Source organism: Rhinatrema bivittatum, chromosome 6 (genome assembly GCF_901001135.1).
Source record: "Rhinatrema bivittatum chromosome 6, aRhiBiv1.1, whole genome shotgun sequence".
NCBI classification, from domain to species: domain Eukaryota; kingdom Metazoa; phylum Chordata; class Amphibia; order Gymnophiona; family Rhinatrematidae; genus Rhinatrema; species Rhinatrema bivittatum.
In genome coordinates this window covers 207,882,724-207,910,430 of record NC_042620.1, presented here as the reverse complement: position 1 = coordinate 207,910,430, position 27,707 = coordinate 207,882,724, and the positions used below count along the sequence as shown (strand labels likewise).

The 27,707-nt window shown below is 41.2% G+C and overlaps 1 protein-coding gene across 2 annotated transcripts in view; it reads left to right on the top strand.

The window, feature by feature from the left end:
- The window catches only part of SH3BP4 (SH3 domain binding protein 4), a 168,693-nt gene that overhangs the window by 78,917 nt on the left and 62,069 nt on the right, over positions 1–27,707 (top strand). For both annotated transcript variants that reach the window (XM_029606498.1, XM_029606499.1), the window contains exon 2: positions 18,450–18,699. In XM_029606498.1, the coding sequence (XP_029462358.1) occupies positions 18,582–18,699 (118 nt within the window). In that variant the 5' untranslated portion in view covers positions 18,450–18,581. The remainder of the gene's footprint in view (positions 1–18,449; positions 18,700–27,707) is intronic.

Genomic DNA, 27,707 nt, shown 5'->3' with positions numbered 1-27,707 from the left:
ATACATCACTTTGCATTTGTCCATGTTAAATTTCATCTGCCATTTGGAAGCCCAACCTTCCAGTCTCACAATGTTCTCCTGCAAGTTATCACAATCCACTTCAGATTTAACTACTCTGTATAATTTTGTGTCATCTGCAAATTTGATCACCTCACTCATTGTACCCCTTTCCAGATCATTTATAAATATATTTAAAAAGCACTGATCCAAGTACAGATCCCTGAGGCACTCCACTGTTTACCTTTCTATATATATATATATATATATATATATATATATATATATATGTATATATATGTATGTGTATATATATATGTGTGTGTGTGTGTTAGAAAAGTAAAGAAAAGCAAAAGAAAAATGAAACCTATCTGGTTCTCAAAGGAGGTGGCTGACAAAATAAAAGCTAAAAGAACAGCGTTCAAGAAATATAAGAGATCCCAAAGGGAGGAGCACAAAGAAGAATACCTGGTAGAACTGTGGGAAATGAAGAAATTTAATCAAGACAGCAAAAAGTGGAAGAGAGGATTGCCAAGGAGGTAAAGAGAGGTGACAACATTTTTCAGATACATCAGTGAAAAGAGAAAAGTTCAAAGTGGTATAGTGAAATTGAAAGGTGGAAAGGATCAATGTGTGGAGAGAGACGAAGAAATGGCAGAAATATTAAACGAATACTTCAGTTCTGTGTTCACTAAAGAGGACCCTGGAGAAGGACTGTCGCTAGTTAACAAGAAACTGGAGGGGAGTGGAGTAGATGTAACTCCATTTACAGTAGAAAATGTATGGGAAGAGCTGGAGAAACTGAAAGTGGACAAAGCCATGGGGCCTGATGAAGTTCATTCCAGGATACTGAGGGAGCTCAGAGATGTGCTGGCGGGTCCACTGTGTGACCTGTTCAATAGATCCCTAGAAACGGGAGTGGTGCCGAGTGATTGGAGAAGAGCGGTGGTGGACCCGCTTCACATGAGTGGGAACAGAGAAGAGGGCTGGTAAGTACAAACCAGTTAGCCTCACTTCGGTGGTGGGAAAAGTATTGGAGTCACTGTTGAAAGAGAGAATAGTGAACTATCTACAGTCGGGAGAATTGCTGGACCAGAGGCAGCATGGATTCACCAGGGGAAGATCCTGTCAGACAAATCTGATTGACTTTTTTGACTGGGTAACCATGGAATTGGATCAAGGAAGAGCACTCAATGTCATCTACTTGGATTTCAGCAAAGCTTTTGATACAGTCCCGCACAAGAGACTGGTGAATAAAATAAGAAGCTTAGGAGTGAGTGTCGAGGTGGTGGCCTGGATTGCAAACTGGTTGACGGACAGAAGACAGTGTGTGATGGTAAATGGAACTCTCTCTGAAGAGAGAGCGGTTTTAAGCGGTGTACCGCAAGGATCGTGGTTGGGACCGGTCCTGTTCAATATCTTTGTGAGTGACATTGCAGACGGGGATAGAAGATAAGGTTTGTCTTTTTGTGGAAGACACTAAGATCTGCAACAGAGTGGACACACCGGAAGGAGTAGAGAGAATGAGTCGTGATTTAAGGAGGTTGGAAGAGTGGTTGAAGATATATAGCAGCTGAAATTCAATATCAAGAAGTGCAGAGTCATGCATATGGGGAGTGGAAATCCGAATGAACTGTATTCGATGGGGGGAGAAAGGCTGATGTGCACGGAGCAGGAGAAAGACCTTGGGGTGATAGTGTCTAATGATCTGAAGTCGGCGAAACAATGTGACAAGGTGATGGCTAAAGCCAGAAGAATGCTGGGCTGCATAGAGAGAGGAATATTGAGTAGAAAAGGGAAGTAATTATCCCCTTGTACAGGTCCTTGGTGAGGCCTCACCTGGAGTACTGTGTTCAGTTCTGGAGACCGTATCTCTGAAGAGACAGAGACAAGATGGAGGCGGTCCAGAGAAGGGCGACCAAAAAGATGGATGGTCTTCACTGAATAACTTATGAGGAGAGATTGAAGAATCTAAATATGTACACCCTGGAGGAAAGGAGGAGCAGAGGTGATATGATGCAGACTTTCAGATACTTGAAAGGTTTTAATGATCCAAAGACCGACAAACCTTTTCTGTAGGAAAAAAATCAGCAGAACCAGGGGTCACGATTTGAAGCTCCAGGGAGGAAGACTCAGAACCAATGTCAGGAAGTATTTCTTCACGGAGAAGGGTGGTGGATGCCTGGAATGCCCTTCTGGAGGAAGTGGTGAAGACCAGAACTGTGAAGGACTTCAAAGGGGCGTGGGATAAACACTGTGGATCCATAATGGCTAGAGGACGTGAATGAAGAGTGGGTGGCTCGTGGGAATGACGGCTACTACCTGGAGATAATACCCTTATTCAATAAACATACACACGGTTAATGCGACTCCAACATTGCTCTAAGCTTCAACGGCAAGAGAATGCAAAAAAAGGATTTGCACTCACAAAAAAGCGGGGAGTAGCTTGCTTGTTACGGCTGTTACTACCCCAAACCAAATAAGCCTGATACTTCACTTTCAATGCATATCCAGCATAACACTCTGCTTCAACGACAGGGGGAATGAAGAAAAGTGGATCCATATACAGACAACAACCAGCAAGGACTGAATTATATTGTCTGGGTAAACAAATAAACATGGGTGTAGCGGTTACTACCCCTAACTAATTAAGCTAGATATTTCACTTAGATGCAGTTCCAACACTGCTCTCTACATTAATGGTGGGGGTTGAAGAGAAATAGAACCAAACCGTTACTAAGAGCCAAGAGTAACAGATAAGTATGAGAGAAAAAAAAAAGAGCAAAACATGCTGGGCAGACTGGATGGGCCGTTTAGTCGTCTTCTGCCATCATTTCTATGTTTTTCCACTATGAAAACAGAACATTTAATCCTACTCTCTGTTTCCTGCCTTTTAACCAGTTTGTAATCCAGGAATGGACATCTCCTCCTATCCCATGAGTTTTTAGTTTTCTTAGAAATCTCTCATGTGGGAATTTGTCAAACGCCTTCTGAAAATCCAAATACCACATCTTCCAGTTCACCTTTGTCCACATGTTTATTCACCCTTTCATAAAAATGTAGGAGATTTATGAGGCAAGATTTTCTCTGGGTAAATCCATGCTGGCTGTGTTGCATTAAACCATGTCTATCTAAATGTTTTGTGATTTTATTCTTTATAACATGGAAAGCTGAAGAGTGGAAAGTACTGAAAGATGTGGGGTGTAGCCATAAAAGGGGGCACATCTTTCATTCCAAAGTGGTACATACACAAAATAAAAAAAATACATTAGAACAGAAAAGAGACCCAAGAATAAAACTGGAGGAGGACAGGAGGCAAGCATAATTGAGCCCAAATACAAGCAAGCTGAGAGCTGCACATCTACCTGGTCCGATGCTTTAAATGTATATTTTAGAATAGCTGAATAGTTCAGGTGTGAATAAGCCAGTTCTCAGAATGTAACTATGTTCAGGCAAAGACTGTGAAACTGTGATTTCTCACTCTGCATTTCCCTTCCAGCAAATGCATCACCTCATCCCTCAAAAAGATATGACTAATATGTGCCTAAACCACCACAGAATGCTAGCAATGGGTTTTTTTTTTTGTTTTTTTTTTTAACTACCTAACAAAAGCAAATACAAGCATTCACATAAGAAATGTATGAATTTATGTATTACTTTTGAGTCTGTGCTTATGTTTCACCTTCGCATGAAAAAAATGGGCAAGAGTGGCGCTTGGAAAATTAGGTAACTACAAAATTTAAAACCTGTTCTGAGTGAGGATGACCTCAGAGCTGTAGTTCAGGCACTAAATGGCACCTATTGATTTTCTGTAATTTCTAATTATTGGGTCTGTGACAAACCTCTCTAAAGGTCCCTCCAGTTGGTACAGAATGTGGCTATCTATCTGGAACCTCTGTCAGAGAACATATAATTCAAGTTTTGGAGAGAACTCTATATGTTATCTGTTGAGTGCCATATTAAGTTCAGTGTGTTAATGCTGATCCTTAAGGCCACTGATAGCCTCGCTCCATTAAGTTTTAATGCTGTCTTGAAAATCTATTGACCAAGTCATGTTCTGCAGTCAGCATCCCAAAATCTTCTGCATTCCATCTGTTAAATTGGTTAGATTAGGAGAGTCTCAGGAATGCATTTTCAGGGATTTTGAAAATGAATCTTCCTTATTACATTTTTGGAAGAAGCTAAAAGCCTATTTATTCAGAGCCTAACACATTTGAAAACTGCATCTGACCCTTTGAGGCTTGTGTCTGTGACTACAAGGTTTAAATTCTAAAATCAAATATACAGTAATACTACAGTTAAGTGAGTGATTACAAGTCTTGTCTAATTGTTTTATATTGTGTATTTTTGTGTGATTGCTTGCATAAATCTAAAATTGTACACTGCTGAGAGCTGTTGATCAAGCAGTTATACATTTTCTAAATAAATACTTCCCCCCACTTAGATATATGCAAGGGCTCCTATTTTTAAGAGCCATAAAACAAAGCATTCTCTAGCAGGCAGGATAAGACAGTCTCCACCAAGGAAGCTGCTGCTAGAGAAGCATCTCTGAAGCAAGGATCTTTATGTAGAACCTCATTCCTAGCCCATAATCAATAGAAGATCTGATCCCAAATGCCATGCATAAGGGCTATGTTTCTTGCTCTCATTCCCTTCATTTTAAGGGAGATATGTTGGGCTAGGCTGTAAAATGGACTTGATGGCCAGACACGAACTCTGGTGTGGGGGAGGGGATGAGGATATAAGTGAGTCATTTGGGCCCTGTGTTTTGGATTCAGACAAGGCACAGTGAAATTATGCCCGCGATACTTTGATAGGTTTATTTGAGCAATAAGATGATAGAACAGAGAATAAATAAAATCAGATAATACAGAACAGTTAATTGCAGATAATACAACTACTAAAGAGAATGCATAAACAAAAAAAGGACAGCTTATCCTTTTTGTTTTATTTTGGGAGCACAGCTTTTATTCTGGAATTATACTGCCACAATTACTTATACTTGTAAGTTTATATTTGTGATTGATGTCAACCCAAGGAATCAGTCTACTCCGCCACTTCCAAAAGTATGAAGTCTGTATGATCTAATCTTTACTGTTATACTAAAAAAAACCCAAAACCTAGCAACTGTGTGAAACTAGAATTTGTAGCTGTTTAAGGCAAGAGTGATATCCCCTCCGTCTTAGTATTCTTACCAGTTGTAACCTCTCTGCCCAGTACATCTGTCAGTTGTTTAATTTCACACCATAACACGCCCTTGGCACCAACCACTGTCCCCAGATTCTCGCCTGACAATTCTCACACACAAATTAGCATAACATTTCTACATAGTTCTCAAAGCATAGTTTTCTGAAGCATTTTATTATAACATTTTCCTTCACTTTCTGAGCCAGGCTGAGTATGGCCATCACCCAAATAAATCAAAAAGACCCCTATTACACTCCGGCCCTCCCAACTTTCTGTAGTGCCCAACCTGGAAGTACTGATGCTGGACTGACACCATGCTGTTCTCTGCATGCTCACACTTGTCTTGTGAGATAATGCAAATCATGCATGTTAACTTATCTGTGAGCATACAGGTGAACACACAGACAAAGCACATTAAGCAGAAGTAGCAACCCCATATAATAGAGGACTAGCCCATGACCAGATTATGATACTAGTTCATAGGCTAGTGTATCTAAGCCCAATATGGTCCAGCTACTTACAGTCTAGAGGTGTTGTACAGGCAGACAAGTTCCAGTGGCTGTGTAGGCAGATGTATATGTTAAGGCACTTTGAGAAGGTGAGGGCTATCAAAGACCCAGAGGCCAGAGACCTGACAGGAGATTGGGGACAGGACAGATGGAAATGTAGTACAGAGCACGTCACTATCACCAACTTCATGGAGACCTGTGTACTCAGAAGGATAATTTGTGACAGCTATTGTCCACTGCACACACAGCTGTACTGTCCTTCATATGTAACACATAAAAAACATAAGAGATTGCCATGCTGGGTCAGACCAAGGGTCCATCAAGCCCCCAGCATCCTGTTTCTAACAGTGGCCAAACCAGGCCACAAGAACCTGGCAAGTACCCAAACACCAAGAAGATCCCATGCTACTGATGCCAGTAATAGCAGAGGCCATTCCCTAAGTCAACTTGATTAATAGTTAATGGACTTTTCCTGCAAGAACTTATCCAAACGTTTTGTAAACCCAGCTACACTAACTGCACTAACCACATCCTCTTGCAACAAATTCCAGAACTTAATTGTGCATTGAGTGAAAGAATTTTCTCCGATTAGTCTTAAATGTGCTACTAGCTAACTTCAAGGAATGCCCCCTAGTCCTATTATCCAAAAGAGTAAATAACTGATTCACATCTACTTGTTCAAGACCTCTCATAATTTTAAAGACCTCTATCATATACCCCCTCAGCTGTCTCTTCTCCAAGCTGAACAGCACTAACCTCTTCAGCCTTTCCTCATAGGGGAGCTGTTCCATCCCCCTTTATCATTTTGGTTGCCTTTCTCTGTACCTCCTTCATCGCAACTATATCTTTTTTGAGATGCGGCAACCAGAATTGTACACAGTATCAAGGTGCGGTCTTACCATGGAGTGTTAGAGGCATTATGACATTTTCCATTTTATTAACCATTCCCTTCCTAATAATTCCTAACATTGTTTGCTTTTTTGACTGCTGCAGCACACTGAGCCAACGATTTCAAAGTATTATCCACTATGATGCCTAGATCTTTTTCCTGGGTGGTAGCTCCTAATATGGAACCTAACATCATGTAACTACAGCAAGGATTATTTTTCCTTATATGCAACACCTTGCATTTGTCCACATTAAATTTCATCTGCCATTTGGATGTCCAGTCTTCCAGTCTCGCAAGGTCCTCCTGCAGTGTATCACAATCCGCTTGTGATTTAGCTACTCTGAATAATTTGTATCATCCGCAAATGTGATAACCTCACCCTTCTTATTTCTTTCCAGATGATTTATAAATATATTGAAAACACCAGTCCAAGTACAGATCCCTGAGGCACTCCACTGTTTACCCTTTTCCACTGAGAAAATTGACCATTTAATCCTACTATCTGTTTCCTGTCTTTTTACCAGTCTGTAATCCACAAAAGGACATCGCCTCCTATCCCCATGACTTTTTAGTTTTTCTTAGAAGCCTCTCATAAGGGACTTTGTCAAACTCCTTCTGAAAATCCAAATACACTACATCTACCGGTTCACCTTTATTCACATGCTTATTAACCCCTTTAAAAAAATGAAGCAGATTTGTTAGGCAAGACCTCCCTTGGGTAAATACATCATGTTGATTGTGTTCCATTAAATCATGTCTTTCTATATGCTCTACGATTTTGATCTTTAGAATAGTTTCCACTATTTTTCCCAGCATTGAAGTCAGGCTCACTGGTCTATAGTTTCTTGGATCGCCCCTGGAGCCCTTTTTAAATATTGGGGTTACATTGGCCACCCTCTAGTCTTCAGGTACAATGGATGATTTTAATGATAGGTTACAAATTTTAACTAATAGATCAGAAATTTCATTTTTGAGTGCCTTCAGTACCCTAGGATGCATACCATCCGGTCCAGGTGATTTGCTACTCTTTAGTTTGTCAATCTGGCCTACTACATCTTCCAGGTTCACAGCGATTTGGTTCAGTTCATCTGATTCATCTCCCTGGAAAACCATCTCCGGAACTGGTATGTCCCCCCACATCCTCCTTAGTAACACTGTCAGCTTCTCTGCCAGTAGAACTACAGTCAGCATATTTGGCCAGGTCCAACAACGTCCTGACAGCGGCACACCGCACCCTTCTTTCGGATGCTGTTGATACGATGTCAGGAATAGATATCCAGATACCCCCAGCACAGGGACTCTTCAGCTAGGATAGGCCCAGCTGCTATCTTGGCTTTATACAGGAAACTCTATAGAAGAGCATCTCTCCTGTGAATTATTTATATGTTGCCGCCTTGTCTAGTCCTCTTGCCTAGAGGCTTCTTTGTCCTGGCTATATCCCCAAAGCCAGAACTACTGTATGGTGTGGTAGTCAAGGAGGTTGCTGGACTTGGTTGAGGCTGCCAGCTGGAATAACTGTAGGATGGTGGTACTGAGATTATTTACAGAGGCTTTCAGATTGTTAAGACCCTGTGAGAATATTGACTCTGCTGTAGCTGGGCCTCAAGCATCTGTTGCATCCCTTGCTTATATGTTCCATAGGCCATGGTATATTGTGCTGCCTTGCACGTGGATTTCTTCCTCTGATCTGGCCATACTGACATCTGGCTGTTGTGTGGAGTTTTGTGGTTCCAGGCAAGGACTTTGTGAAGCTGGTGAGGGCCCTGGTGACATGGTGTGCACTGTGTCAGCTGTTGAAATTTGTGCTGCGGCCTCTTCTGTTCTTCCCACTGGCTGTGATGGCTCCTGCTGCACGTGGCATGGTGTGCTTGTTGCTATCACAATAGGAAGTATATCTGGATCCTAGAGGAGATCCAGAGGCAGCATAGAGAGAGGACAGTTCCCCAACATCTGGCTCTTCTATAATATGCTTGTGTTCTTCAGCCTCTGTCTCTTCCTGATCATTTCCTGTCCGTTCTTCCTGCGTCTCCTTGTGAGTGTTGAGTACTGTGAAATGAAACAAAAAAAAGTGAAGTGGCCTACACTATTAGACGTCACATGTCATACGATTCTCACTTTTCTATAACAAAAGGGGAAAATCTTATTAGTTCTCATTAGAGACAATTTTCAGTTTTTATTTTTTTTTTTCTAAATTTTCCTGGGAATTTATCAGGGTCTATTATAATAAGAATAAAAGCAGGAAAAACTTAATGGAAAAATGTGACTCATTTTTTGGGCAAATAGTTTATTTTGGTGGACAGAAACTCAAGACACTTAAACTTAAGTTTAAGACACTTAAAGTTGCCTGTAATAAGTTAGTTTCTCTGTTTTCCAGTTTTTACTGTTAATTGTAATAGGTTGTTGTACTTGTAAACCGGAGTGAAGGCTACTAGCTATACCTCGGTATAAAAAAAACTCAAATAAAAATGTTAAGCAGATTTTCCCTCTCAGCAGCATCGCTATTTCTGCTCCCATCCCCTAGCATGTCCCTTTCTCTCCCCACACCTCTGAGAATCTCCCGCTTCTCCTCCCTCCCCCCAGCCATTGCAACAGAATATTCATCCTTGCCAGTGGTGGCTCCAGGCTTCTCTTCAGCAGCAGCTTGCTTACTAAGGCTCCCACATTCTGCGGCACTGCACTTCTGCTTTTGTGCGGGCTCGGGTTGCAAGCCGGGAAGTGCTTCTGGTGGGCTTGGCCAACTTCAAATGCTGCATTGGTAGCAGCAGGCAGCAGTTTCGGGGAGGAGCAGTTGAGCACTTTCGCTGGAACGGGGTGGGACTTGAAATGCTGCAGGTGCTTTGGCCCACACTGGGTTCCAGCAGTTGCTGGAGGCCTTGAGACACTGCAGCTTTGGAGCTGCTCTTTAATAAAGTCTAAAAACTAGGGTGAAAATAGGTTTAAACCAATTATCACTTTTGGAAAAATCCAGGAATTTAGGGGTGAAAATCAATGTAAACTGAAAACGGACCCTTGTCATAAATGTCTGATTCCATTCCCTCCCCAGACCCATCCAAAAGACTTGCCTGTGACTTCATCATCATCAGCAGGGTGAAGATCCTGTTCCAGTTCCTTGAAAACATCAGGACCCAGTCAGTCTGTTAAGCTCTGCTCCATTGGCGTAAGGGTGATGGGACGTGGTGCGCTCCCTCTGGTCTCTCTCTGATATTTCAAGATTCTGGTCAGGCTGGCCTTCGGATCTCTAAATCTTCCTCCACCTTGACTAGCAGTTTTCATAGCTATTCTGTTCCAGATCTGGATCTTTGCAGCCTTTGATATTTTAGCTGCCTGCTGTCCAAAGAGCTCTTCATAGTTGGCAAATGTTCACTTTTCCTTATGGGAAAGCTTGTAGATATGTAGCCGCTGCCTGCCCTCTATGCCGCTGCACTTGGATGGGTTGCCAACTCCTGGGTAGTCACTCACTTCCACTTCCGCTCCTTTCTTCCCATCCCTTCCCCCTGCTCCTCCACTGAGGGCTCTTCCTCTGCTCTCTCTCCTCATTATCCTGCTTTCCCCTCAGCACCTCCCTCCTCCCATGCTTCCTGACTCTATGCTTCTTCTCTTGCTACTTCTGGGTCCACTTGCTTTCCTCCTCCATGTCCTTATTCACATCATGCCCGCTCACTTCTCTGCCATTCACCATCCCTAGCATGCACACACACACTCACCCTGCCCTTTTAACACTCTAAACAAAAAAAAAATAGGAAATGGGCAAACAAATACACACCTACACACACACACTCGCACAAGAGTTCATGTATCTTGCTCCCTTTCTGGCCTTATTAAAATCCAGTTTAAAAACTCACTGTTTCAAAACTACTTTAACATCCTAAGTTCTTCTCTGTTAAATACTTCTTAAAGATTCTTGTTTATCATGTATGTTTTCACTAGATTATAGACTTCTTAGCATAGGGGCTCTGCCTTATGTGTATCTGTACAGTGCTGCATATGTCTAGTAGTGCTTTAAAAATGATAGTTATGATATTTCATGATTTACTGTAAGTAAAGAAAACATTCTAACAGCATTGAAAAAAATTGGTAACCATGAGTTCTTAAGCCAGCATATTCAAAGTGTGTTTCGTGCTAGATAGCCATGTAGTAGGATTTATCCGGTTATACTCAGTGGCTGCTAGATAGCTGGCTAAGTTCACTTATCCGGCTATTTGATTAGCTGGCAAGGCAGTGGGCAGATTGGGGGCCGTGCTACTTATCTGACTAACTGAACCAAAGAAGCAGCAATATTCGCTCTTAGCCAGTAAAGTTAACTGGATAAGTTAGACCTACCATAGAGCAGTTCTAATTTAGCCGGATATAACTTACCCAGCCAAGTAACTACTTCCATGAGGATATTCAGCGGCATAGCTCAAGGTAGTAACTGCTGCTCTGTGCAGGTTACCCCCCATGCTTTCTGTTAAGGGTAGTGACTGCTGCTCCGTGCAGGTTACCCCCCATGCTTTCTGTTAAGGGTAGTGACTGCCGCTCCGTGCAGGTTACCCCCCATGCTTTCTGTTAAGGGTAGTGAATGCTGCTCCGTGCAGGTTACCCCTATGCTTTCTGTGAAGGGTAGTGAGTGCTGCTCTGTGCAGGTTACCTCTATGCACACCTTTCTTCATTTCCAACCTCTAGCCTCTAGGGATCCTCAGTGTTTATCCCATGTCCTTTTGAATTCATTTACTGTTTTCTTCCTCACCACCTCTTCTGGGAGGGCTTTTCTGGCATCCACCTTCCTCCCTGTAAAGAAATATTTTCAGATATTTGTTCGGAGTAGTCGTCCCCCCCCACCCCCCCCCCCCCCCCCCCCCCGGAGTTTCATTTCATGATCTCTAGTTCTACAGTTTCCTTTCCAAAGGAAAAAAGTTTGATGTTCGTGCACTAATACCTTTCAGCTGCCTCACCTGCACCTCCTCTCCTCCAGGTTAAATTTTTTTTTTAAATTTGATTTGATTTATTGATTTCTTACTCGCCTCTCCAAATTCAGTCAAGGCAAGTTACAGCTAAAACATTCAGAAAGTAAAATGCACAAACAATACAAAAACATAAACATGGGAGACCAAAACTAGCTTCAGGACAGCCTGGAATCATTGGATTAATATAATCCAGAAGACCAATTTGCTTGTCAAATATGGTGAATCTAATACCCAATTATAAAAATACAGGTTGATTGTATTCTCTGCCCCTCCCTGCAGTAAGAGTTGTTTTTGAAAGAGCTGATGATCTTCACAAGGTATCTGTTTTCTTCTTTTGTTTTTTTTTTTCTTTTTTTTATCAGACATCCTTCCTCCCCCCCCCCCCCCCCCTCTTCTCGTGTTTCAGAATGCATAGTTTTTGTAATACGTTTGCTATAGGACTGAAAGATTCCTCACCTAAGGGATAGACTGCTCCTCCTCTTCCACATCATTAAGGTATTTACAAGGTATAAAATTTTGTTTATTACTACTACAAACATTTCCAGAATTTTTTTTTTTTTATTTTCTTGCATGTGTTTGCTTTTATGTCATTGGTTATTAGTGTTGATGTGTTTTTGTTGTAGGTACTATTGGCAGGACTGTTTTTCATAGGTGTTAAATGTCTGTACATCTGAAGCAGGTGATGAGCCAAAATATAGCCATGTGGAGTCTTATAAATGTTTTATTATGTTTGCCCTTTTGAGTTTGTAATATAATAAATATGTTTTTGGACATAGACAGTTATAGCTACCCTGTTACATGTAACTGCCTTTTCCGCACCAATGTTCTAGTTTATGTTTATTATGCACTCTCGTTTTATGTGAACCAGCATGATGTGACTGCTGTCTTGAATGCCGGTATATAAAAATCCGAAATAAATAAATAAATAAATATTGCTGATTTTTTTCACATCTTCCTTGTAATTGATTTTTTTTTTTTTTTTGTTTCCCAACATTTTGTGACATTTTTTACTTTTTAATTTAGTTCATTTTATTGTTCTTTTATATATTCATTTTGTGTGTTTACCACCTTTTGGAGCAATTTTCTCCTTTGTTTACACTGGTCTCCGCTATTCTATTAACTTGAATATGGTGTTTGGCCTCCCTTGCCTCATTTGTTTAGCAATAAAGCTTTGAACAGAAACTATTCTGGCTCCCAGGCACAGAGAAGATTTAAATAGGAACAGTTCTGGCTGCTTGCCAAGAGAACCTTCAACAACAACTCTGGCTTTCTAGTCTAGAGAGAAGTTTTCATGAGCAAACCCAGACCAGCCTGAAGCAAACAGTTGAAATTATAACAAAATTCCAGTCTTGGGCTGAGTTTACCTTAACCCCTGGTTTTAACAAAAATGCTCCTCTAGCATCCTTCCTCTCCCCTTCATTGCCTCTGCCTTTTCTAAGGTTTATTAATTTAAGGATTTCAAAGGAGCACTAGGAAGTGATTCCATGATTCACTTTTCCCAGGAAAGCTGTGCCAGACCACCTGCACAGCACTTCCCAAGATTCAGTTGAGTCTGTGTATTAGGTTTCCTGCTCCTGTCTGAGTCTCTTGGTGGGGCACACACATTCCTTCACAGTAGTGTATTTTTCTTTCTGATTGTTTGAATGGAATGGGCAAGAACACAGCTCCTAGGGCTCTTTTTTTTTTGTTTGTTTTGTTTTTTTTAATCACAGAGGCCAGGCTACACCAATGTAATACTTTCAAGGAGCTCACGCTTCCAAGTCCTGCTGAGCACAGATCCATTTGTTGCAGGGTTGTAGACACATATTCCATGATGGGGGACAGCCTTAAAACTTCTTCAAGGGCCATAAATAACAGCCCATACCAAGTGTTAGGTTCCAAACAGAAAAATACCTTTTTATTTAAAAGAATCAAAAGTTCAGCAGGTAAAAATGCCAAAAACAAGAAACAGTTCTCTGAACTACAAACTCGCATACGGATAACGGTTTCTTATGCTGTCTAAGTCTGTTTCAAACACTGGACTCTTCAGATCTTCAAAAAGATTTTTCAGAGAATCTTCCTTTTGCTCACTAAATGTATTCACACGTGGCTGACTTCACAGGAACAAACCCTCTCCCTGTTGTTTAAGGGCTGGATCTAACCTCATGCCTCTTACGGAAAATGACTCCCCTCTCCTACAGATCAGTGGATCTCCGAGGCAGAGTGCCTCCCCGTTGCTGCATCCCCCAGGCTCCTTCCAAGTCATTTCTCTCACAGTGACTCACTGAGCACTATTTATATTCCCAACCTAATACTGACCCTGCTGTCACCCCCACATGACCATCTTCCCTAAGGAATTCCCCTTCGCAGAATGTTTCTCAGTTTTAATCTATAGTGAAGCCTGGCCTTACTCCAACTCTGATGCTGGACAAGACCCTTTATCTCCTTGTGCTTCTCTTCTAATCCTGGCTCTAGCAGTGATTAACCACTAATACATTTTCTGTACTAAAAGCATGGAAAAAAAAATAAGGTGGTGCTTTTTTTTTTTTTTTCCTGGACCAATATAATCTATTTCTTGACTAGTTTTCAAGAGTTTCACTCCCTTTATCAGGTCAAAATTTAAAGGAACAGTTAAAGGCAGAGGATGACATTCAAATAAATGAATAAATCAGATGCTTTACATTGTGTCTGTAGCCAGAGGTCAGGGAGAATGCCTTGAATGGTCTTAATGTTCTGTTATCTTGTGGTCAATCAGCTCATGTTTTGGATCATGGGTAAAAACATTCAACATAAAGACACAAGGATTTTGAAGGTGTGGTGCCTATGCTTGCCTTTCATTGAGAAACTTTGAATCTCTCTCTCTTCTCCACTCTGGGCTTTTTTCCTCTCAGGGGTGGCTCCATCATGAGGCAGGTTGAAGTGGCCAACTCGGGCGACAAAATTTTGGGGCAGCAACATTTGCCCCAGGATACACCCCTACAGTGGCTGTCTCACCGCTTAAATAATGATTTTCCTCGGGGTTCCCAGGTCCTGTAGACAAGAAAAAGATCTTAGCAGTAGTGCCAGTGCTAAATTATGATGTCCGGAGGTCCGGAAGATGAACTGCCTGCAGGAATCTTAGGCCCCATGGGCAAAGATCCTGCTGTTGGCATTGCCCTTAAATTTTGACATCAAGTGGTGGCTGCGCTGAAAGATGAACTTTCTGTGGAGATTCCAAGCCCCATGGGCAGGAAGAGGATCCTCTGCAGTCCAAGAAAACATCAACTTATGGCCTGTAAAAACCTTGAGACCTGGTGGGGCTGCAGCGCGACCCATCTCGCTGCAAGCCTGAGAAGATTCAGAGGCCAAGTAAGGCCTGGAAGGAGAGGAAAGACCTGAATGTGTGTCGCTCTGAAGGAGAGAGAGCGCATGTGTGTGCAAGAGCCTCTGTAAGTGGTGTGTATGTGCCTGAAAGCATTTGTGTGAGGGAATGTTTGCTAGGATGGGTGAGAGAGAGCCAGTGTGTGTGAGAGCATGTACTTGCAAGGGAGAATGTGTATGTGAGAGAGAAGTAGGGTGTAAGAGAGAGCATGCTCTTGTGATTGAACATGCAAGTGAGAGCATGTTTCTGTGACTGAGCATGTGTGTGTGACAGCATGTTCCTATGACTGAGCACGCAAGAGAGCATGTTCCTATAACTGAACATGGGCATGAGAGAGAACATGCTCCTGTGACTGCACGCATATGCACATGAGAGCATGTTCCTGTGACTGAGCGCATGTGCGTGAGAGTATGTTCCTGTGATTGTGTGTGAGCATGTTCTTGTGACTGTGTGTGTAAGAAAGCGTTATTTATGTGAATTAGCATGCAAAAGCATATTCTTGTGAGTAAGCATTGTGTGTGCAAGTGCGCGTAAGAGAACTTATTCCTGTGACTGAGCTTGTGCGCAAGAGAGCATGTTCCTATGTGCGAGAAAAAATGCTTCTGTGACTGTGTGTATATGCATACGAGAGAGCATGTTCCTGTGATTAAGTATGTACAGGAGAGAGAGAGAGCATGTTTCTGTGCATGAATGTGTGTGTGAGAGCATATTACTGTGATTGTGTGCATGTATGAGAGGCAGCATGTTCCTGTGATTGAGTATGTGAGCGCATTTTCCTGTAATTGAGCATTTGTACAAAAGAGGTATTGTGTGTGTGTGTGTGTGTGTGAGAGAGAAAAAGACAGAGCATGCATCTGTGACTGAACATGTTTGTGTGAAAGAGAGTGTGCATGTTCCTGTGATTGAGCATGTGTGTATTTATGAGAGAGAAAAAGAGAGGAGGAAGTTTGAGTGTAACAACCTCCTCCTCTTCCCAGGCTTAGACCATTTAGAAATCAAAAGTTCCCATGGATGCAGAGCAGAGAATTTTTTTATCCTTTATTAGGTATAATTATTAGGTGCTACTTCCTCCATCTGCTGTTTAAAATGTTTTATTGGTTTTGAAGGAATTTAAAAAAAATTGAGTATAATAATTATTGGCTTGTTCATCAGCTGTTTTGAAATATCGGTTTTTGCACTACATACAGTCAGGGTGGTTGTTCAGTTTTTCTCTGCACATTTCTATTGATACTTTATGATCTCTTTATTTTGTATTTGGCGAGGGTCTTTCTGTGTTCCGCATGTGTGATGAGGTGAAATATTCTGCTATCTTATAGTTTCTGTATAGAGATGTAAAGCAGCCTGACTTTTTCTGTTCACTTAATAGGAAATGCATTGGTGTGTTAGGGTCTGGTGTAATATTTGCAGTGTTGCTTTTTAATAGGTAGGGTTGTTGCAGTTATTTCTGTTTTGGTATGGGAGATTTACTATATTGTAATGGTTATTCTTTTTACTCGTGACTTTTTGAGGGCCAAGCCCATATCAAACACTTCTTACAATAAGCCTATTACCATATGGGTTCAAAGTGTCTTTTTTGCAGGGTTTTCTCTTTAGCACCACAATAGTGCATAAATATAATATGTTGTAAATGATATTTTTACCTCAAAAGACTGTACTGTGAATGTGTCCCGTCCCCCCCCCCCTTGTAAAATCTCCCTTTTAGATCAAGGAAGCAGTTAATAAGAACCACCTAGAGATGTTTATAGAGCAGGATATAAATATTTAAATAAATTCTAAAATAAATGTGTACTTATTAATTGTGAGTGAGCAGGGCCAGCCAGTTGGAGGTGGAGGCAATGTGGTGCAAGGCTGTAAGATTCGCCTAGGGTATCTAATGCTTTTTTTTTTTTTTTTTCACCTGACCTGAGAGAGCATGCCACACACACAGAGTCCCACCATTCACTCATTTCCCGAATTCCCAGTCTCCGTGGGGTAGATGCTGGGGAAAGGTAGGAAGCATGTGGCAGGGTTGCCAGTTTTCTAGAAATATTGTCACTGATACTTAATCTGCCACTCCTGTTTCCCCAGTATTTCAAATAACCACACGAGTCAGACTCCATGGTTCCACCCCCCCACCACATACTTGGTCGTCTCATTGATTTGATCTAAATCGTGCCCCTTGCCTCAGGCAGCAGCAGGTTGCTTTGAGCTGCCCCTCTTCCCCTCTCTTAGAAGAAATTATATTAGGAGTCAGATTTGCTTAATGTGTGTGTTAGGGATATCCCCTGGTTACTTACTGTTCCAGGTCCTCTGCGACTGGGAATCTCTGGTAAGTGAGGTGGTAATTTCTCCCAGGAGTTCACACCCTCCACTGCTTGTCTCTGGAAGTCTGTCTCTGTATCTCAGCACTTGTGTGTGCAGCTGCTTCCTCGCCATGCTGCTTCGCTCATTACAGCGCAAACAGACTCTGACTCTTTGGATCAATGTACCACTTCCTCTAGAGCAGTGGTTCTCAACCCACACTGGGGTGTCACCAAAAATTTGACACAGCAAGCCTATGCTGCCTGTAACAGCCACATGTTCTTTACTGCTGGAGGAGAGTGCAGAGTCGGAAGCCTGGTATTTAAAATTCCTCCTCACCACTCTCTGTTCCTGCTTCTCCCTCACCCCTTGAATTCACTGCCACCACCGATCCAAGCCAGAAATGTTGCAGGCATGCTGTATCCTGCCCTGCCATCCAGAAGCACCTCCCCCTCCCTCCCCACTTTGGAGTTTGTTTTTCTCTATATGCTTGTTTATAATTTATGGTCGTCTCTTTTTTTTTTTTTTTTAATAATTTTTTATTTATCAAATTTTCACACTTACATACAAGCATCCACTTGTTGTGAAAATCATACAATGCATATGAAAATGTATACAAAAATTCAAACATCGACCATCATAAACTGCATTTGTATTTAAAGTAAAGGAAAAAAGGGGGAGGAAGCCTTTGAATTCAAGCATACCTATATAGATCAATATGAGATCAGGGCTGTTGGAGAGAATACTACACACTTTCTTAATTAATGCCTGCTAGACAAATGGAGAACCTTAGGTGTGAGAGTCTAGAAAGCATCTCAATTGAGATGGATCAATATATATATAATTTTGACCTTGAAATTTGATACATTTGCATGGAAAGCGCAATTGGAATTGCACTCCCTTTTGCAAAACATGTGCGCTCATTTGAAGAAATAACTTCCTCCTAGCTTGGGGTTTGTTTTTTTTGTGAAAAAAAATGATATTTTATAAGTAGTTATTGACATTAAAGAATGTTCTCTCTCCTGCATCATTTTCAACAATAAAAATCTAGGGTTTTTATTTTTTTTTGGGTTTTTTTTAGGATAGCTGTTAAATGTAGTGTGCAATATGTCACGCACGTGAGCGTCATCTGTCAGGTGTGTCATGATGGAAAAAAGGTTGAGAACCTTGCTCTAGGGCAGTACCACCAGGGCCTAAAATAGAAGGTGGCATAGGTATTTTAACTTTTCTGATTTTGAGATTTTGTTGTTTTTCACCCTAACAGGATGCTTTTTTTTTTTTTTCTTTCCCCCCCTGTTTAACAGAGATCTTTCATTTGGGAGCCATAGTTTGATGGTAACTCTTGTCAACTGAGCATTCCTGCTCCTGAGTTGGGGATCCAGTGATCGCTGCTGCGGTTCCAGTAAACCATGAAGTGCTAATAGCTTCAGGCAAGGATGGCAGCTCAGAGAATCCGGACCACTACCTGCAATGGACTCCCACGCTGCCGGTCTGAGGGGACCCTGATTGACGTGTGCAATGGATGCTCAGAGCCCAACTTTAATGATGTCAAAGGTGAGCAGTCTCTTCATTTCCTCTCAGCATGGAGGGCGAGGGTTCTTCCTTCAGATGTGGAGTTAAGACAGCACCTGTACTTGCACACAGTCTCTGATTTTCAGGATAGGTCACAGAAGCACTTGTTCCCTTACACCATGGTTTGTCATGTTTTGTGATAGATAAGTTATAGGTAGAGACTTTTGTTTCAGGTTTGTTTGTTTTTTTTCTCTTAGAAACTTATCCGTGTTTATTACAACAATAACAAAAATGGGACAAATCAGTGGGGGGAAAAATATATTTTTGGGGGGTAAATATTTTTTGTTCTTGTTGTAATAAACATTGATAAACTCCTGAGAGAAATACAATAACTGAAAATGAAGGTCCCTAGTTATAGTAGTCTGTTCCTGCTTTCTGTTCCTTTGAAATAGGAGCTAAAAGGCATGAGTACTACTAATTCCCCTCAGTCTATAGCTGCTCCTCTTAAACTTCAAGTCAAAAATTCTCAAAGCATCTAATTAATTAGCAAGAATGTATATAACTTTTTTTTTTTCTGATGCATAGTCTAGATCAGGGGATCTTAACCCAGTCCTTGGGACACACTTATGGGCTAATACAGTACAGTGTGCTGCGATGGAGCACACTGTTAGCCGGCATTTGGATGCACTAGCTTTACCCCCTTATTCAGTAAGGGGTAATAGCGCGTCCAACCCCCCCTCCCCCCCCGAACCTAATAGCGCCCGCAACATGCAAATGCATGTTGATGGCCCTATTAGGTATTCCCGCACGATTCAGAAAGCAAAATGTGCAACCAAGCTGCACATTTTGCTTTCAGAAATTAGTGCCTACCCAAAGGTAGGCGCTAATTTCTCCGGGCACCGGGAAAGTGCACAGAAAAGCAGTAAAAACTGCTTTTCTGTGCACCCTCCGATTAAATATCATGGCGATATTAAGTCGGAGGTCCCGAAAGTTTAAAAAAGTAAAAAATTAAAAAAAAAAACCAATTAAAATGGGCCTGCGGCTGTCGGGTCGAAAACCGGATGCTCAGTTTTGCCGGCGTCCGGTTTCTGAGCCCATGGCTGTCAGCGGGCTCGAGAACAGATGCCGGCAAAATTGAGCGTCTGCTGTCAAACCTGCTGACAACCGCCGCTTCCGCCAGAAAAGAGGCACTAGGGATGCGCTAATGCCCCTAGTGCCTCTTTTTACCACCAGGCCTAATTTAAATAAATTAAGATACAGTATCGCGCGCACAGGAGAGAGTGGTCTGTGCGTGCGCCGGCTCTCCCGCGTTTCTACTGTATCGGCCCGTTAGCTAGCCAGATTTTCAGGATATCCACACTGCATGCAAATCTTATCTCATGCATATTAATTATGAATATCTGAGATGGGGTTGAGAACTATTGACCTTGACAAATGACAGGTCATCCAGAGCAATAATAGAAAATGCTTTGATATGATGAAAAACTGAGTGGCCTAGTGGTTATAGCACTGAAATGTAATTCAGTAGTAATCCTGGGACTGAAATTGATAAATAGCAATCTCACTAAGGTCCAAGTTAGAGAGAATCCTGAATTAAGAAATTTAATTAAAAAAATTATTAAATATGTGGCTAAAGCAATCCTTCAAAGATAAGGGACAATATCCAAACAGAGTTTCGAGTGGGATCCACTCCTCGTTGAACTTCAAGTGCAGCACTTCGTGATTTATTTGGTGTTTGTTTGCTGGGAACTAGAGAAGGCTTAAATGAATTCTGTTTGTAGCGTAAGATTAGAATTTACTGTAAATCTAAGTTTATAATTGTTAGTTTGCAGCAATCACTTGCTTGATCTAAGAAGCTGTGAGAACTGGTTCTTGGGTAAATAATCACCGGTGTTTGTATTCACCCACCGCAAGTAAGAGTATAAGTGATGGCAAGTTAGATGTACATCAGTAATAAGACAGAGCAAGAGAGAATTTGAGAAGCTTGTCAGAGAGGTAAAAACTAGTAATAAAACCTTTTTCAAGTACTTTTTAAGCAAAAAACTTGAGGGAATCAGATGGGCTACTAACTGAGGGTGTAAACGGATGCTCAGAGAGGACAAGAAAATAACTGCAAAACTGAATGAATTCTTTGCCTTTATCTTTAATGAGGAGGATGTTGGGCAGATACCCACAGCAGAAACATTCTTTGATGGGAATGATTATGAGCAACTAAAAACAAATCTCTGTGATTAATGAAGGATGTAATAGAGCGAATTGTCAAACTAAAGAGTAACAAATCACTAGTACCAGATGGTATCCACCCCAGAGTGCTCAAAGAACTCAAACATGAAATTGCAAACCTATTACTAGTAATCTGTAATCTATCATTTAAAAAACAGCCACACTATCTGAAGACTGGACTGATTTTTAAAAAGGACTTCAGGGATGATCCGACAACTATAGAGCGGCGAGCTTGACACTGATGCTAGGCAAAGTGATAGAAGCTATTCTTAAAAATAAAATTATTGGCCACATGGATAGGCATGGCTTAATGGGGAAGAGTGAACATGGTTTTACAAAGGGAAGTCTTGCCTTACAAATCTATTCAATATTTTTGAAAGTGTAAAGAAATGTAGATAAAGATGAGCCATCGATACAATGTATTTTGGATTTACAGAAGGCTTTTGACAGCCCCCCATGAGAGATTCCTCAGGAAATTAAAAAATCATGGGATAGGAGGAAGTATCAGTTTGTGGCTTGGTAAAAAGTTAAGACAAGAAATGGTCTATATGGTCAGTTTTCCAAATGCCACAGGGATCTGTACTGGGACTTGTACTGTTTAACATATTCATAAGTGACCTGGAAAAAGGAGCAATAAGTGGGGTGATCAGTTTTGCTGATCACCCCACTTATACTCATATAGAAATGAAAACAAAGATAAAATATGGAAAGCTAGGTACACTAATGCTAATTGTAAGGGAAATAAAATCCTATATCTATAGGCAGTCATGGAAAAAGCTGTCTTGGATGTTAGTAGCTGTTATGTAGATGTGGTGCACAAAAACCCATGACTGGGATATAGTTATACAATCTATTCAGGAAGAAAGTGAGGAGTCATGGCCCTATATATAAATAATATTAAAGCAACAGTCCTGCAGGACTTAAAAGTTAAGGAGGAGGCATTGTGGGTTAATTTAAAAAAGATGGACTGGAACATCTGTTTATATTGATGTAATTTATGAACCTCCATCACAGACAGAAGAAATGAAGAACAGAGATTTAATAGAGGATAGTCACATAATTGCCATGAAAGGAGAAGTGCTATTACGAGGGGATTTCAATGTGCTAGATGTTAATTGGGACAACCTGGCTGCAGTGTCCTCTAGAAGCAGGGAAATCCCAGATTCTCTGCAGGGAGAACTGTTCCGTAAACTGATAACACCACCCATACAGGAGGAGGCAATACTAGATCTAGTGCTCACCAGTGAGAGAGTATTTCTGATGTTGTAGTGGACAATCATCTGAGCTCCAGTGATCACTGGATGGTGTGGTTCAGTATTAGAGCGCAAAAGATGAAGTTTCATTCAAAGGCGAGGGTCCTAGACTTCATGAAAACTAATTTTGTTAAAATGGGGGGGCTACCTCAAAAGTCATTAGCTGGATGAGAAAATCTAGGGAAAGTAGAAGAGCAGTAGGCAAATCTAAAAGGAAATATTGTAAGGGCAGCAAACCATTTTTGTTAGGAAAGTAAATAGAGGAAAGAGGAGAAAGAGACTGCTATGGTTTTCTAAAGAAGTAACTGAAGAAGAGGACCGGAAGGCTCATCTGCATACTGTTCCCAGCATCCTCCAGGAGAGGACTCCAGAGGTCACAGCGAGCGAGTCAGGCTTCGAACTTCACAGCCCCAGTTTCCAGAGGCCCCACACCCTTCGCAGTAGAAGAGGACTTGAAGCGCAAGCCGTTACTCAAACCTCTCAATCCATTGAGAGAAGATCAACTTGCCGGTGTTTGAAGACCATAGGTAAGTATAGCTTTGGGAAATCTTAGGACTTAAAAAAAATTTAGAAAGAGGTGACATAGTGGGGTATATTTTTTTAGAATTTGTGTGTGTCTGAGATAATAAGCAAGCCAGAGGGAGTTATTCTAGTCTCTCTCCCTCCCTAGCTCATCCCTTGATTTATAGGCAAGAGACACTGTCTCATTAAAAATCAATCAGGCTCTTATCTAAATCATACTATTACACTAACTCTTATTGAGAGTTTAATCATCCCCTTGTAGGTCACAACCAGATTAATTAGTGAATGCACCTATAAATTTAAAGGACTCTAATTCCAACTCCCTTAGCAACCTGAACTTAACTAGGAAAACAAAATTAAGATGAAGGCAGCAGTCCAGCAGCAGGAGGGGGGCCTTCCAGTCTTTTGCATTGAGTGTCACATTCGCTGATTTATGCTAACCCTAATTTTTCTCGCTATGATTTTCTTACGACGATTTCCCTCTTTTGTTTGCTTTTATTCTTTAATCTTTTTTCTTCTCAACATTTGTTTTAATTGTATTGTTTTGTTTTATTTTATTTGTATGTTTTCAGTATGAATCCTATGTATGTCTTATTGTAAACTGCCCCGAACTGTGAAGGGTGCGGTATAGAAGTAATCTTAAATAAATAAATAAATATATATTTATTTTTTTTTTGCCTGCTGGTAAGAGGTTGTATTTGTGCACCCTGTGCAAAGAGCTCCTGGCTCTCAGAGAGTGAGTCTGATCTCAGGAAGCTAGAGTGGCAGACCTGAAGGAGCTGAGGCAGGCAGACAGACAGGTACATTGATGAGACCTTCAGGGACATAGTAGCCAAGTCCCAAATCCAGTCTGGCAGCCTCAGGGCTGCCTTGGATCAGAAAGGTCTCCTGGTTGGAGAGCATCACAATGGTATAGTAGGGAAATGATCCTGTAGCAAGGACCTGCTCTCCAGGTGATGCATTGTTTTCTCACACTGAGGACAAGTCTCTCAGGGCTACTTCCTAGGGGTGAAGGGTTAGGTCGGCTGTCATAGTTGGTGATTTGATTATTAGAAATGTAGATAGGAGACTGGACGTGAAGACGGCCTGGTGCCAAGGTGGTGGACCCCATGCGTCACCTAGGTAGGATTTTAGACAGTGCTGGGGAGGAGCCGGCTGTTGTGGTACGTGTGGGAACCAACGACATAGGAAAATGTGGGAAGGAGGTTCTGGAAGCCAAATTTAGGATTTTAGGTAGAAAGCTGAAATCCAGAACATCCAGAGTGGCATTCTCTGAAATGCTGACAAAACAGCAAGGAAGGCTGCTTAATAAAGCCGTGAGAGCAGAAATACGCAATAAGCAGCCTAATGTCCAAAATTTGAAAATTTATTATGTAGAATCAGAATATGCAATAGGCCCGACTCCAGCCGAGTTTCACCCTCTTTCAATAGGGCTGCATCAGGGGCTTAGGCACGTAGGCGGGCTCTGGACCTGTGCAGGATGCTGCCTGGAAGCTCTCCGGGTTGCCAGCCCAGGGCTTGGATTCCTACTCTGATTCCTGCTCTAATGAGAGCTCTCAGCCCGGCTCCCTGTTCCAGCTCTGCAGTCTCAATGCATGGATGAGATGATGGTGTAGGGAAGAGGGATTCATTTTTGTAAGGAACTGGACAACCTTTTGGGAAAGGAGGAGATTTTTCCAAAAGGACAGGCTCCTCCTTAACCAGAGTGAAACCCGCTGCTGGCGCTAACTTTTAAAAAGGAGATAGAGCAGCTTTTAAACTAGAATATGGGGGAAAGCTGACAGTCATTCAGCAGTGTATGGCTCGGATACTAATGAAACAGAGTTAAGGCATCCCTTCAGAGAGGTTCCACTAAAAGCTAAAGTAGTCCATATGCCTATAAATAATCACCTTTGTTAAAGGATTCCAAATTATCCCTATCAACTGAAAAGCAGGTTGTTAATACAAACAATAACTTACTTTGAAATGTCTGTCTGCCAATTCCAAAAGCCTAAAAGTGGGTTGGACCGTTAGATATCCAAGGGGTTAAAGGGGCTCTTAAGGAAGATAAAGTAATTGCAGAAAGACTAAATTAATTCTTTGCTTCTGTGTTTACTAATGAGGATGTTGGTGAGATTCCAGTTCTGGAGATGGTTTTCAAGGGTGGAGTCAGATAAGTTGATCAAAATAACGATGAATATGGAAGACGTAGTAGGCCAGATTGACAAAATAAAGAGTAGCAAATCACCTGGACTGAATGGTATGCATGCCAGGGTTCTGCAGGAACTATAAAACGAAATTTCAATTCTATTAGTTAAAGTTGTAACCTATCATTAAAATCATTTCATAGTACCTGAAGCCTGGAGAGTAGCCAATGTAACCCCAGTATTTAAAAAGGATTCCAGGGATGATCCAGAAAACTATATACTGGTGAGCCTGACTTCAGTGCTGGGAAAAATAGTGGAAACTATTCTAAAGATCAAAATCACAGTACAAATAGAAAGACATGGTTTAATGGAACACATTCAGTATGGATTTACCCAAGGGAAATCTTGCCTAACCAGTCTGCTTCATTTTTTTGAAGGGGTTAAAAAACTTGTGAATAAAGGTGAACCTGTAGATGTGTATTTGGATTTTCAGAAGACATTTTACAAAGTCCCCCATGAGAGGCTTCTAAGAAAACTAAACAGTCATGGGGTAGGAGACGATGTCTTTTCGTGAATTACTAACTGGTTAAAAGACAGGAAACAGAGTAGGATTAAATGGTCAATTTTCTCAGTGGAAAAGGGTAAAAATTGTAGTGCTTCAGGGTTCTGTACTTCGACCAGTGCTTTTCAATATATTTATAAATGATCTGGATAAGAACATGACAAGTGAGGTAATCAAATTTGCAGATGATACAAAACTATTCAGAGTAGTTAAATCACAAGCAGATTGTGATAAATTGCAGGAGGACCTTGCAAGACTGGAAGATTGGGCATCCAGATGGCAGATGAAATTTATTGTGGACAAGTGCAAGGTGATTGCATATAGGGGAAAAAAACCAACCCCTTGCTGTAGTTACATGATATTAGGTTCCATATTAGGAGTTACCACCCAGGAAAAAGATCTAGGGGTCATAGTGGATAGTACATTGAAATAGTCAGCTCCGTGTGCTGCGGCAGTCAAAAAAGCAAACAGTGTTACGAATTATTAAGAAGGAAATGGTGAATAAAATGGAAAATGTCATAATGCCTCTTTATCACTCCATGGTGAAGACCGTACCTTGAATACTGTGTACAATTCTGGTCGCCACAGCTCAAGAAAGATATAGTTGCACTGGACAAGGTACAAAGAAGGGTGACCATAATGATAAAGGGGGTGGAATTGCTCCCCTGTGAGGAAAGGCTAAAGAGCCTAGGGCTGTTCAGCCTGGAGAAGAAATGCCTGAGGATGATATGATAGAGGTCTATAAAATCAAGAGAGGTCTAGAATGGGTAAATGTGAATCTGTTATTTACTCATTCGGATAATGGAAGTATTAGGGGGCACTCCATGAAGTTAGCAAGTAGCTCATTTAAAGCAAGCTGAAGGAAATTCTTTTTCACTCAGCGTATAGTTAAGCTCTGGAATTCATTGCCAGAGGATGTGTTTATGGCAGTTAGTGTAGCTGGGTTTAAAAAAGGTTTGGTTATGTTCCTAGAGGAAAAATCCATAAACTGCTATTAATCAATAAGGAATAGTAGCTTGAGATCTATTTAATGTTTGGGTACTTGCCAGGTACTTGTGACATGGTTTGGCCACTGTTGCAAACAGGATGCTGGGCTTGATGGACCCTTAGTCTGACTCAGTGTGGCATATCTTTTGTTCTTATGTGAAAGGTAAGGGAAAAAAGATTAGCATTCATAAAATACAATGGATCACAGAAAGAGGAAGTCAGGTGACAATATCTGAAAAATGTTAGAGAAGCTGAGAAGGTAGTCAGGAATGTGATGATGATTTAAATGGAAGAAAAAATGTGGTAAAACAGGGAAGCATATGTTAGTTGTAGGAGGCAGTGCAAAAGTAGCATTGTGAGATTGAAGTGAAGGGGAAGAATATGTACAGGTTGAGAAAAATGGAACATCAAGCTAAAAAGGAATACAAGTCAACACATCCTAAGGAGGAACTTTTGTGACTTGGAAAGCTTGTCTTACTAAAACATGTTTAGGTGAATTTTCAAAGGAGTTACATTGTTAAATGCAACATGCTATCCCAGCGATTTTTCAAAAGCCATTTACTCACACTAAGAGCAGTTAATGTGGGTAAAACATTGACGATTCAATGACATATATTTAGGGACCTTCATTTTCATTTTTTATTATTTTAATTTTTTCTGGAAATTTATCAGGGTTTATTATGATGAACAAAATTGAGAGAGAATCTGTAGAAAAATGTGACTCATTATTTTTCTTGGTAAATATCTGAGATTGTTTGGTGACCAGAAGCCAGGACAATAAAATGATATTGAGCAGATTATATCTCTACTCCTATTATCTCTACTCCTATTGAGCAGCATCCCTATCTCTACTCCTATCTCTTGCCTAGCATGTCCCTTCCCCCCCCCCCCCCTTCCATGCAACAGCATTCATTTTTACTAATGGTGGCTCTTCTCTTCTTTAGCAGCATGCTTACTGAGGTTCCTGCACTCTGTAGCACTGCTCTTCTGCTTTTGTGTGGGGACGGGGAGCCTGCTGGGAAGTGCTTCTGGAAGGCATGGCCAACTTCAAATGCTGTATTGGCAGCACCAGGCAGCTTGGCTTCCTGGGGAGAGGGGGAGGCAGGACTTGAAATACTACAGGGGCTTTGGCCCAACTACATCTGCACCTCTGGAGCTGCTGTTTTTATAAGCCTAAAATTAGGCCAAAAATTGGTTTAAACTGATTGTCACTACTGGAAAAAGCCTGGAATTTATGGGTAAAAATCAGTTTAAACTGAAAATGAAGGACCCTACATATATTGTAGCAATTTTCAAAAGCCCACTTACTTACATGTAAAACCCAGTTTTAAGTATGTAAATGCTTTTGAAAATCAGGCCCATATTTTGTTGGTTTGT